General features: G+C 36.2%; 1 protein-coding gene across 1 annotated transcript in view; it reads right to left on the minus strand.

Annotated features, from left to right (window-relative positions):
* Positions 1 to 11,967, minus strand: part of LOC100635275 (uncharacterized) — a 26,526-nt gene that overhangs the window by 10,777 nt on the left and 3,782 nt on the right. Inside the window, exons 15-52 of the mRNA XM_019998085.1 lie at positions 11,630 to 11,788; positions 11,363 to 11,524; positions 11,025 to 11,189; positions 10,780 to 10,962; positions 10,560 to 10,724; positions 10,224 to 10,382; positions 10,020 to 10,178; positions 9,786 to 9,965; positions 9,582 to 9,734; positions 9,358 to 9,522; positions 9,130 to 9,297; positions 8,897 to 9,076; positions 8,668 to 8,838; positions 8,398 to 8,562; positions 8,183 to 8,350; positions 7,948 to 8,130; positions 7,719 to 7,895; positions 7,427 to 7,591; positions 7,204 to 7,374; positions 6,968 to 7,150; positions 6,685 to 6,858; positions 6,478 to 6,639; positions 6,257 to 6,418; positions 6,013 to 6,195; positions 5,797 to 5,952; positions 5,570 to 5,731; positions 5,356 to 5,520; positions 5,095 to 5,289; positions 4,868 to 5,038; positions 4,653 to 4,814; positions 3,823 to 3,996; positions 3,587 to 3,766; positions 3,371 to 3,535; positions 3,163 to 3,318; positions 2,934 to 3,104; positions 2,641 to 2,820; positions 2,419 to 2,583; positions 2,112 to 2,369 (exon numbers count right to left, since the gene is read on the minus strand). Of these exons, the coding sequence (XP_019853644.1) occupies positions 2,112 to 2,369; positions 2,419 to 2,583; positions 2,641 to 2,820; positions 2,934 to 3,104; positions 3,163 to 3,318; positions 3,371 to 3,535; positions 3,587 to 3,766; positions 3,823 to 3,996; positions 4,653 to 4,814; positions 4,868 to 5,038; positions 5,095 to 5,289; positions 5,356 to 5,520; positions 5,570 to 5,731; positions 5,797 to 5,952; positions 6,013 to 6,195; positions 6,257 to 6,418; positions 6,478 to 6,639; positions 6,685 to 6,858; positions 6,968 to 7,150; positions 7,204 to 7,374; positions 7,427 to 7,591; positions 7,719 to 7,895; positions 7,948 to 8,130; positions 8,183 to 8,350; positions 8,398 to 8,562; positions 8,668 to 8,838; positions 8,897 to 9,076; positions 9,130 to 9,297; positions 9,358 to 9,522; positions 9,582 to 9,734; positions 9,786 to 9,965; positions 10,020 to 10,178; positions 10,224 to 10,382; positions 10,560 to 10,724; positions 10,780 to 10,962; positions 11,025 to 11,189; positions 11,363 to 11,524; positions 11,630 to 11,788 (6,522 nt within the window). The remainder of the gene's footprint in view (positions 1 to 2,111; positions 2,370 to 2,418; positions 2,584 to 2,640; positions 2,821 to 2,933; positions 3,105 to 3,162; positions 3,319 to 3,370; positions 3,536 to 3,586; positions 3,767 to 3,822; positions 3,997 to 4,652; positions 4,815 to 4,867; positions 5,039 to 5,094; positions 5,290 to 5,355; positions 5,521 to 5,569; positions 5,732 to 5,796; positions 5,953 to 6,012; positions 6,196 to 6,256; positions 6,419 to 6,477; positions 6,640 to 6,684; positions 6,859 to 6,967; positions 7,151 to 7,203; positions 7,375 to 7,426; positions 7,592 to 7,718; positions 7,896 to 7,947; positions 8,131 to 8,182; positions 8,351 to 8,397; positions 8,563 to 8,667; positions 8,839 to 8,896; positions 9,077 to 9,129; positions 9,298 to 9,357; positions 9,523 to 9,581; positions 9,735 to 9,785; positions 9,966 to 10,019; positions 10,179 to 10,223; positions 10,383 to 10,559; positions 10,725 to 10,779; positions 10,963 to 11,024; positions 11,190 to 11,362; positions 11,525 to 11,629; positions 11,789 to 11,967) is intronic.

Consider the following 11,967-nt stretch of genomic DNA (forward strand, 5'->3'; position numbering starts at 1 on the left):
AAGACAGCTGAAAAAGAAGTAATGAAGACCAACTTAAGATTCTTTGCCATAGTCAGATTCCTTCACAGGATGACAGAAACTGAAAGCATGCTGCACTAATTTATGGTATCACTGAATGATGTTCTTTGCAATAAAGTATAATAATAATAAACAACATACAAACTAATTAACAATAGAGCTGATGTCTATATTGTTCTCCTGATTATTGTATTCCTCTTCTTGTTTGAAATAATTTTGGTAAGTACGATCAACTATCTGAACGATATTAACTTCATTCTCTCTCACACGATACTTGTAACGTTTAGCCAGTATCACAAACACTATCAGGATAATAAGAAGCAAGACAAGTTTTGTTAGATGGTAGTACAAATTTAAGCAGATATTCTGATGCCCACAATGGAATAAAAAAGCTATAAAACGTGACAGAATAATACCTATCTGCCATGAAGCATACCATATGCCCACCATCACTCCTCTAGTCTGCACTGGTGACTGAGCTACTATAAACTCCAGTGAAACAGGATTGACTAAAACATAAGATATTCCAACAAGTATTTGTGAAGCAAGTTCCTTCCATGTAATGTTCAAAAATGGTAACAAGTAAGGAATTCTTGATATTAAAGCAAAGACTAATCCAAAACTCATCCTACGAAGCATACTAGGAATATACTTGTAGAAAAAGACTCTAAAAAAGTACAAGTACAATAGTATAAGAAGAAATGAACATCCATTATGCAAGCCATCATTTAATATCCCACAGACCAGGAATGAAGTATTATTATCATTATTGAAATAAACTTCTTCACTTAGTGAATACCCAATTATTGCTATGAACATCGGTATTATGCGAAAAACAGTCTTCACATTTTCTACCTCTTCCACTGTAAATGGTCCACCATATTTATCCTTACCAAGGTCTATTCTTGAAGGAGCCTTTTCTTCCCAGTAGGTCAGAGCACTACGATTCTCAGGATACTTGTGCTTCCTGGCATAACACAATACTCTAACTATCAGTTTGATGGGATTCTTGATCAGTGGTATGTTCTCCAGTTTGTGTTTGAAGAATGAATGAGACACCAGTACAAGAGATACAGCTACTCCTGATAGTATAAACATGATCAAATTAATATATTTATAAGTATCAAAACAGTTGGCAAAACTAAGAAGCAATGAAGAAAGTGCCAAAGCAGCACAGTGCCAATATATCACAGTGTTTAGTTCATCAGCTGAAGCTCCAACAAGTTGATCAATGGTGTACTGAATAATGTTAGCACTAAACGAAGCTAGGCCAACATACTGAGTAAAATAAGCTATGCCAAATGCTAACCACTGCAATACTTCAGGGCCATCACAGCTTTGTATGATGAATCCAATCCCAGACATAATCCATGATATAAAACATAATATCATACCAATCAGTATAGCTTTGTATCTTCCAATCCACACATCAGCCAATAGCCCAAAGAAAGGAAAAGATAGATAAAGTAAAGACTCGGTATAGGTAAAAATTTCAATATAATCATTGCCGAATTTCAGATAGTACCAATCAATTCCAAATTGAAAGTACAAAAGATGATCCCAAATAAGAACCAAGACAGCTGAAAAAGAAGTAATGAAGACCAACTTGAAACTCTTTGCCATAGTCAGATTCCTTCACAGCACAAGATTTAATTAAAAGTAAACTGGTAGTAGGGGTGGATCACTGGATCTAAAGGGTGGGCCAGGCTCACCCAAAAGTTTTCTGTAGTAATTTAAAATCAACTTTTTCATGTGAATGACTATGTAAACTGTGAAGCATGACTATGCAAACAATTTGTAAACCACAAAGGAGTTCATTTTAACAGCTGTAGTCTTCAAAATTTTGACTTTGATGCAGGCTTTGTTGGCCACACCCAATAATTACCACACCCATATCATCAAGGCCCACCCAAGAATCCAATCCTAGATCTGCCACTGACTGAAACAATAAACTACATTTTGAAAGCGCGATAACAAACAACACACATACAAAGGATAACAGTGAAAGGGCCATCAAGCATGGAGTAACTCAAACATGTTGCTAGCAAAACAATGCAATATTTGCAAGCTAATACATTAACTATGTCACTAACTGTATCTGTATTGTGTTATTCCACTGAGAGTAGCCTCACTCCTCTTAATAGTGATCCTAAGATCGGTCAATCCAATATCATGAGCTGGTGGTACTACACAGAGACACTGGGTCTCGGTCAGGTAGACCCCGTCAGTTGCAAGAGTACCAAACTGACACTTTGTAATATCATTCAATTCAAAGATAGGTCCAGACACAAATAGTAGTTCTCCACCAAATATCGATCCGAACCTGCGACCAGGAATAACTGGGTATGACCCTGTAATCAAGTAAATAAATAAATAAATAAAATGATGATAATACTGTACCTTGACAAGCTACACCAGCATCTTCATAGTGTCTGCAATATTCAGCATCCAATACATCTCTACTGCAGTTTAATAAATTACTCTCAGTACCAGTACACTTTAAACCAGATAGAAAAATTGGCCCTAATCCTTGATCGTAAAAAGCACCATAACGTGGTCTAGCTCCTAAACAAAAAAATGTATAATTTGTTTCAGCATAATATCAATGTCATTCATATATACCTGAAGGATAGAGTCCTAGTTGAGCACAAACAATATTAGCATCAATAGCATCCCATCCTCTATCACAGACAGTGCCCCATACTCCATCAATACAGATCTCTATCCTTCCTTGAGTCAGCGTACGACCGTCAGTCAACCTAACCTCACCATGACTGCAATTAGAATATACAGTATCGGCCCCTAGAAAATAAATAATAATTCCAGTTTAATACAATTGTTATTTCTATTGTTTTAAATCCAGTTTAATACAAACATTACATATACACATATTTATTCATACTAAATTGCACTACCTTGGCAGATTACTCCATAGTCAGTATCTCCAATGCATGCTTGAACGTCTCCAGCTTCAGCAAATTCACATTCTTCCATTGAGCTGATGTTCTTATGACTTGGACAGTAAATATTAGCTCTATATGATGGTATTAACGGAGCAGAAAACCTCTCCTTGATAACAACAACACCTAAGAAATATATATATATAATAAAACATCATTATTTAAATTGGAATATTTTTCTTACCATGTGGAGAGTAGCCTAGTTGTCTACACACTACAGAGCCTGCTTCATGAGGAAATGAGCAAACTCTATGCCAAATCCTGTTCCTACACAAATCAACACGTCCCATGTTAGCATATGGAGTACCAATAATACGAACTGATAGCTCGTCACAGAGTCCTATAACACAATGAGATTTACATGTAAAAAATTACAGGATAGACTCCTTTACTTTCACACTTGGCACCAGCAGCTTCTCCATTACAAGAGAGTAGAAGTGAGTAATAGTTTCTGCTGCACTTCAAGAGATTGCTCTCTTCTCCGTTACAAGCAAGACCAGACAGAGAGAGTGGATAAGAGCCTTTACCATAAGCGGACCAATACACTGGCTCTGCACCTGTTAATACACAATAGAACAGACTGCATGGTGAATGTTCTTCCACTATACCATATTTCTGATGTCCTAGTTGATGACAGATTACGTTAGCATCCATTGTGTCCCAGCCAGAATCACACACAGTCCCCCAAGTATTGTGAATGCAAACTTCAACTCTTCCTTCAACAGGAGAGGGACCATCCACTAGCCTCACTTCACCATGACTGCAGTTAGCATATAAAGTATCTGCAGCTACAATAAAGAATAAGAAAAAGAATCTATTATTAGTAGGGAAATATTGTTCATACTTTGACATATGATACCAGCAGGCCATTGAGAGCTACACTGAGTATATGAGGTCTCTTTAGGACTCAGGTGAAGCAGACATTGAAATATTGTATCTTCGTTCCCAGTACAGTTGACATCATGAGCACTCATTGATAAATCATCATATACCAATACACCATATGCTGCCATTGATCCTATCATAAATGTACCAGAATGAAGCATTAAAAATCTTAAAAAGTAATAGTATTGGTGTAAAAACTACTGATATTACTATTGACATCATCACAAAATATGATGAGTTTTCTCGGAGCTATTTTTGATGAAATACACCGTGTACTATAGCCCATCATGGTTTTTGGTTGAATTTTTCAGCAACTTTAAAAATTCGTAAAAAATCTAAATTTGATCGGAATTGGCTCAAACTTGATAAATAACATAAGAACATGTATATCTATTAGAAAAAATATAAAAATAAAGAATTTTCAACTTTTCAATTTTGATGAAATTTGGCCGATGACCCAAGGCTATAGCCTTTGGTCATCGGCCAAATTTCGTCAAAAATGACTAGGAGGGAATTCTCTACTTTTATAATTTTTTCTGACAGATATACATGTTTACATGTTATTTATCAAGTTTGAGCCGATTCTGATAAAATTTGGATTTTTTATGAATTTTTAAAGTTACTCCAAAATTGGGCCAATTACACATATAAGACCAAGATAGCCTTTGGCCTTTGGCCCAATTTTTGAGCAAGTTTAAAAAATTCATAAGAAATCCAAATTTGAATGGAAGTTGATATACAACAAAAGAACATGTATGTGTATTTAAAATATAAAAATTGGTGCCATACCATATACTGAATGACCTAGTTGTCTGCAGATGACAGCTGCATCAACATCAGACCAATGATCATCACATATTGTAGACCACGTTCCATTTACACACACATCAACGCGACCAATCAACTCAGAACTGGGACTACTTAAACGTACCTTACCATCAGTACAAACACCTAATAAAAATATTCTTAAATGACGCACGTGAAAGTTAATTTTCCCATTATACCTTCACACTGTACTCCAGCAATGTCTCTGTCAGTACAAGACAGTAAACTTGACAGGCCATTTCTAGGACACTCATGCAATCTCTTCTCATCACCATAGCACAGAACAGTTCCATATACAAAGGATGGGCTCAAAGACACATTGAAATGATTATTAATATAATAAGTAGAGCCTATGCAAATAAAATGATCAAGAAAATAAATACTAGATTGAAGTGGGCTTCCTTACCATAAGACTGGTAGCCTAGTTCCCTGCATATTACATTAGCAGGAGTAGTGCCCCAGCCATGACTGCAGATTGAGGACCAAGCTTTATAATAGCACATTTGCACATTACCCTCACTCTTGTTCCTTCCTCCTATCAGCCTAATATCACCATCACTGCAATTACTGGGCAAAGATGAGCCTTCTGCTATCAAAAGGCCTGCAATGAAAAAGAAGCATTATTAGTACAAATTTATTTTTTATTTATTTTAATTATTTATCTTACTCATGCAGAAGACTGATGCATCACTGTTTTGCTGACAGAATCCTGTATCATCAGTGGTGTTGTAGGAACAGTCCCATATGGTTGATTCATAGCCAGTGCAGTTAAGATTAAAGAGACTCATAGGCCACTCGTAATTCACAAACAAATTAGATCCCCACACAGCTCCTGGATAATAACAAATAATAATCATATAAATATTATTTAATTCGCTAACCATATCTTGAGTGTCCTAGTTGATGACAGACCACGCTAGCTTCCTTTGAGGTCCAGCCATGATGACATATAGTGTACCAGCTCATGTTAATACAGACCTCCACTCTACCTCTTAACCCTGTACTGTCATCATTCAATCTTATATCACCATTAGTGCAGGGAACTGGTACAAAAAGAGAAAGATAGAAATAGGAGAAGTGTAAAATTAAAATATTAATGGTGTCATACTTTCACAAGTAATGCCAGCATCATAGGCATGTGTGCATCCGTCCATACTGCAGAATGAGATGTGACATTGGATGAGTTTAGACTCAGTACCATTGCATTTAACATTAGTTAATAATATAGGACCAGACCCTGGACCAAAAGACCTCACTCTAGCACCTACAAGTACATACAAAGCATCAATTACAAAATAGTACAATATACTATTAATATACTGACCTAGTGGTAGGTATCCTAATTGTTTACATACAACGTCAGCGTCTTTATCGTCCCATTCATTAGTACATATGCTGCCCCATGCTTCATTGATGCATACTTCAACTCTTCCTTCATGAGGTCCACTACCACCTACCAATCTCACGTCTCCATTAGTACAATCAGCTCTTACTACAGAGCCTAGACCTTCAATTAAAAATAATAATAATAATAATAATAATAATGTAATGTATGATTTAATGCATGCCTTGACAGATGACGCCAGCATCTTTGTGTGTATTGCAGTCATGAAGTGAAGGATTGGTGTGCGTACAGTTGTCAATGTGTAGCTCAGATCCAGTGCAGTTTGTGTAAGTGATACCAAATGAAAGCTGACCTTCAGTAAAACAATCAAATGTTGGCAGAGCACCTGAAAAAATTTAGTAAACTTTAGTAATTTTATAAGTAGTTTTATGCTTTTTTTCTTACCAAATGGTGAGTGTCCAAGATTACGACAAGCTACCTGAGCATCATCATAGCTCCAGTGGATACTGCATATTGATGTCCATATGTACTTGGAACAGAATTCAATTCGTCCAGTCAGTGGATTGGTAGAACCTGATAGCTTGACTTCACCATTGGAACAAGTCTCTAAAAATAAAGATAAAATGTATGACTAATTAAATATGGTTTTACCAAGACATGCTGTCCCAGCTACAGATCCATCCCCACAGTCCAGGAGTGCATACAAGTGGTCAAAGCTACACTCAAGCAGTGACTCCTCTTTGCCTCCTCCAGTGCAGCTAAGAGACGATAGAAGATTAGGACCAATACCATGACCGTAATAACTCCTAATGAATACAACGGATCCTTAAGAAAATAAAAGAAGTAAAATAAATAATAGTATTATCTATAATTAAAGATATATAATTTATTATGTATTTTATAAACAAAACTTTACTTTAATTCATATCCTTACCAACTGGTTGAAAGTGAAGTTGCTTGCACACAATATTAGCATCACTAGTCTGCCATCCTTGATGACAGACTGACCCCCACATCTTATTATAGCAGACCTCAACACGTCCTTCTAGTTCATTAGCTCCACCCACCAGCCTCACATCACCATTACCACAAGAAGTATCGACAGTGACATTATTATCTACACACAGTATACAAACACCAGTGTCAAGGTTATATATCAGTGTCACTCACATTGGCAGATGATGGCAGCATCGTTGGTATGATCACAGGTCTGTGTGGTGGCAATGGTGTAGTGACAGTCAAGAACATTGGACTCTGATCCTGTACAGTTTAAACGAGAGATGACGACTGGTAACTCATAATTATAAGAGAAATAGATACCAGGAGGAAGACTAATAGCACCTGGAAATTTAAATATTAAAAATACTGATTAATCTCTTCTTATTATGAGTACCATAGGGTGTATATCCTAAATGTCTACATACTACACTTGTATCAGTGTCTTTCCATTGGTCACTGCATATTGTACCCCAACTGGTTCCATTGATGCAGACCTCAACCTGACCAACAGTGTCATACAGTGATCCTGTTAAACGTACATCACCTCTCCTACAGTAATCTATCAAGAATGCAATATAGCATGTTATTGTAGAGGAAGTATTTTGATCGTTAAATAAAATCAATATGCATATTATAGAGGATTTCTTGCTTTGTATTGCTGTACAATTACTTTAATCATTACTTACTCTTGCATTTGGCTCCAGTGTATATGTGATTGCTGAAAGTGTAGTCTATATTGCAGCTCAATGGAGTCTTGTCACAGTCTAATAGTGTAACTGCCGTCAATGGACAACCAGTGAACTTGAACGGAAACAATGGGAGGAGTGGAAGATCAAGAAATGAGTCAGTATAGCCTTCAGAATCTTAAAAAAAAGAGAAAGAGGGAATTAAAAAATAAAATAGGTTCCTACCAACCTTTATCAGAGTATCCTAAGAGACGACAGATGCTCTGTGGTTTACCAAAACTATTGTAAAGTTCACCGCACACTCCAAACCAAGTACGACCATAACACACCTCCAGTCTGCCTTCTAATGGAGAGGAACCACCTGATAGTCTAATCTGACCATCAGAACAATTATTATACTCTACCTCATCAGCTAAAGGAAGGAGAGAAAGACTACTAACATATTAAAAGTGTTAGCGACTGACTTTTAAGACATGATACAGCAGCATTGTTAGTCTCATTACAAGTATATTGCTTCAATAAACTATTCATGCTACAGTCCCAGATAGATACTTCTTCTCCGGTACAATTCACATCAATCACATGAAAAGGTCGCTCAATCCTGCTACTAACATTACCCATAAACAAAGCACCTAAAAGATATTCAAATATAAAGTGCAATATTAAGATGTAGCTTTACCTAATGGAGAGTAGCCTAAGTGCCTGCATGCTACCATAGCATCATCATCATCAAAAAAATCACTGCAGATTGTACCCCATGTCCCATTAATACAAACTTCAAGGAGACCAACCCCTTTATGATATCCAGCACTTGGAATCAATCTCATATCTCCTTCAACACAATCTATCAAAAATAAACAATCATTACTATATCAATATTAGTACTACTATACTATTAAATCAAGACTATCATCATTTATTAATAGCTAGATTATGTTTTTCTACTTACAATGGCACTTTATTCCAGCGCTATCAACTGCCACATCACAAAGTAATGAAGAGTCCTTATAATATACTTCAATAGAACATTCACTGAGCCTTTCCTCATTACTATCACAATGTACATCAGCCACCAATAGAGTATCAGTGGCAGTGAATAGAGCAGTATATACTAATGTACCTATAAAAGGAGATATATAGTCATATTTATGTATTATAAAATATCAATATAGTACTACCTTCTGCAGGGTAGCCTAATTGGTGACAAATGACTCCAGCATCTTTAGTATTGAGCTGTTTATTGCAGACAGTGCCCCAAGCATTATTGAGACAGATTTGTAAAGTTCCTTCATTAGGTGATGATCCATTAATTAACTTCACCTCATAATCAGTACAATTTGAATACTGAAGACCCAAATCTGTCAATAAAATAAATAAAATTTGATACACAATAATTTTTGTACATTAATACCTTGACATATGACAACAGCATCATCATTAGATCTACAAGTTGATTCATTATTTGGTTTTGTGTTATAAGTACAGTTCATTATGGAGTCCTCGTTTCCAGTACAATTAACGTTATAAATATTATGAGATAGTACAATTTCTGAATAAACATCCCTCTTAGTCAATGCACCTATTAAAAGAATGCATTGATTATTTATTACAGAGTGTGTGTGTGTGCGTGCGTGCATACCAAAAGGAGAATAGCCCAATCGTCTGCATACCACACTAGCGTCATTATTATCAAATCCATCAGAGCACACAGTGCCCCATGTACCATTCAAACACACTTCAATCCTTCCAGAGCTACCATATCTACTACTGCCTCTCAATCTTGTACTACCATCAATACAGGGAGCTAGAATAAAAAGAGATTGAGTGAGATACATATCTCTAGTCTTTAAGCTGCTTCTTTACCTTCACAGATAATGGCAGCATGATATGAATGAGAGCAACTCGAGGAAATATAATGTCTACAATCAATGAGTTTGTTTTCATTCCCTGAACAAGTGAAATAAGAATAATGGACTGGTCTAACACTATGACCAAACAATCTTGATACAGTCGCACCTATATAGAAAAACAGAATGAAGTTGTACGTATACAATGGCTCCTTTATACCAGTGGTAGTGTATCCAAGCTGTTTACAGGCCACCCTTGCATTGTCATCTTTCCAATAGTTAGGACATATTGAGCCCCACACTCCTTCATAACATATCTCAACTCTACCTTCATTACTTGTCTTACCACCCACTAATCTTAGACTAGTCTCTGTACAATTATCACTGCTAAAAGAAGAAGCTGTAGACAAATAATAATAAATAAATTAGTAGTGTAATTTTATTTTTTTCTAACCTGTGCATGTGACGTATGCATCATTATAGGTACCACAGTTATTATTAATGACATTGTGACTACAGTCAAAGAGTGTGTCCTCATTCCCTGTACAGTGTAGGTCTGATATATGAGTCCTTTTCACATTCTCTGTATATGAGCCAGTACCAGCTACAGCACCTGCAATAAAATTCAATAATAAGAAATTAATATTACTATGCATACCTTCTGTTGAGTATCCCAGTTGTCTACAGGCTACTCTGGCATCATTAGTGTCCCAATATTCATCACATATTGTCCCCCAACTGCCACCCATGCAGACTTCAACCCTTCCTGTCAGCGGAGTATTACCACCAAGCAACCTTAATGAGCCATCCTTACAATCTAACATACATAAAGAGAATAAAGATATAAAAAGTATAGTGAAATACTTAATGTATGTACACATAGTAGATTAATTTATCAATTGTATGTACATGTACAGCACACATTTTTTGAAGTGGATAGTTATGTGTAAGGAATTTCAAATTCTCAATTAATTCAAGCACTGTTACTACTCACAGCTGCACTTGACTCCGGCGTCATTATGATGAGTGCATTGCTTGTTATATTCTGGATTTTGATTGCAATGGAGTAGAGAGAGTTGGGGTGAAGAACAGCGAATGTAGCTCAGTAATATTGGGCCTGATCCAACTCCAAAATGAGCACTGTGGTAAACAACTGCATCTAATAAAGGCAGGCAAAAAATTTAAAAAAATCTATTATACAGCTGCTACTGTACCTGGTGTAGTGTGTCCTAGTGCATTACATACAGTTTGAGCCTCTTCGTAACCGAACCCATACCTGTCACAGACAGTGCCCCAAGCATTATTGAGACACATGTGTACAGTACCCTCGTACTCTGTGGCTCCTCCTACCAGCTTGATCTGTCCATCAGTGCAATTTGAATATTGAGAACCATGAACTGAGGAAAAAAAGGAGCATAAAAGAATAAATTTTAAAAGTTATCATTTAAATACTAATTACCTGGGCAGATTATGTTGGCATCTTCCCATGTGAAAGGACATACGCTGGCAGACTGGACCACGGGGCAATCAAAAATGTGAGTCTCATTCCCCCTGCAGTTCAGGCCCTCGTAGAAAGTTGGATCCCGTGTGTCGTAAGTACGAGACTCATGGATTGCAATTGCACCTGTCAATGAAACAAAGACCATGACATATAGTAGAGGTACATGTATTACATTGAAAATGGCTACAAACATAATTTTTATATTTTTTGTTACATATACATGTTCTTAACTTTTTACATTATTTATGAATTAATCTGATCAAAATTGGATTTTTTAAATATCAAATTGAACCTACCATAAGGTGAGAATCCCAATTGTCTACAGAGTACACTAGCATCATCATTATTCCAGTAATCATTGCTACATATAGACCCCCAGACTCCTCCTATGCACACTTGAACATGACCAGAATAATCTCCTCCTTCCCTAATCCTCACCGCTCCAGTAGAACACTTCTCTAAACAACAAATCATTAACAAAATTTTATGGGTTAGCATCCAAAATTTTTACATACATGCAAATTTTCATAAAGGAGTATATTATTTTATAATGTAGCTTTTACCAATGCAGCTCAGTTCCACAACTTCAAGAGAACAGTGAGAAAGATCGGAGAGTGGAGCAAATGTACAAGAACTTAGTAAAGTCTCGTCTCCTTGACAGTCGATCCCGGGAATAAGAGTCGGGAACCTCCTATCGGTGAAACCAAGACTATAAGAATTATCTAATGAGAGAGAAAAAGGGGAGAAATAAAATATTAATAAAATTATAAGCATAATATTATAGTATACATCATTATCTAAAGATATCAATTCAGTCATATAATAATACTTCATGTATAAAAATACAGAAATGGTCACAATACTATACCTCCTTATCAAAATCAACAGTCTAGTGACGTCA

This window comes from Amphimedon queenslandica, unplaced genomic scaffold (genome assembly GCF_000090795.2).
Source record: "Amphimedon queenslandica unplaced genomic scaffold, v1.1 AMPQUscaffold_13340, whole genome shotgun sequence".
In the NCBI taxonomy this organism is placed as follows: domain Eukaryota; kingdom Metazoa; phylum Porifera; class Demospongiae; order Haplosclerida; family Niphatidae; genus Amphimedon; species Amphimedon queenslandica.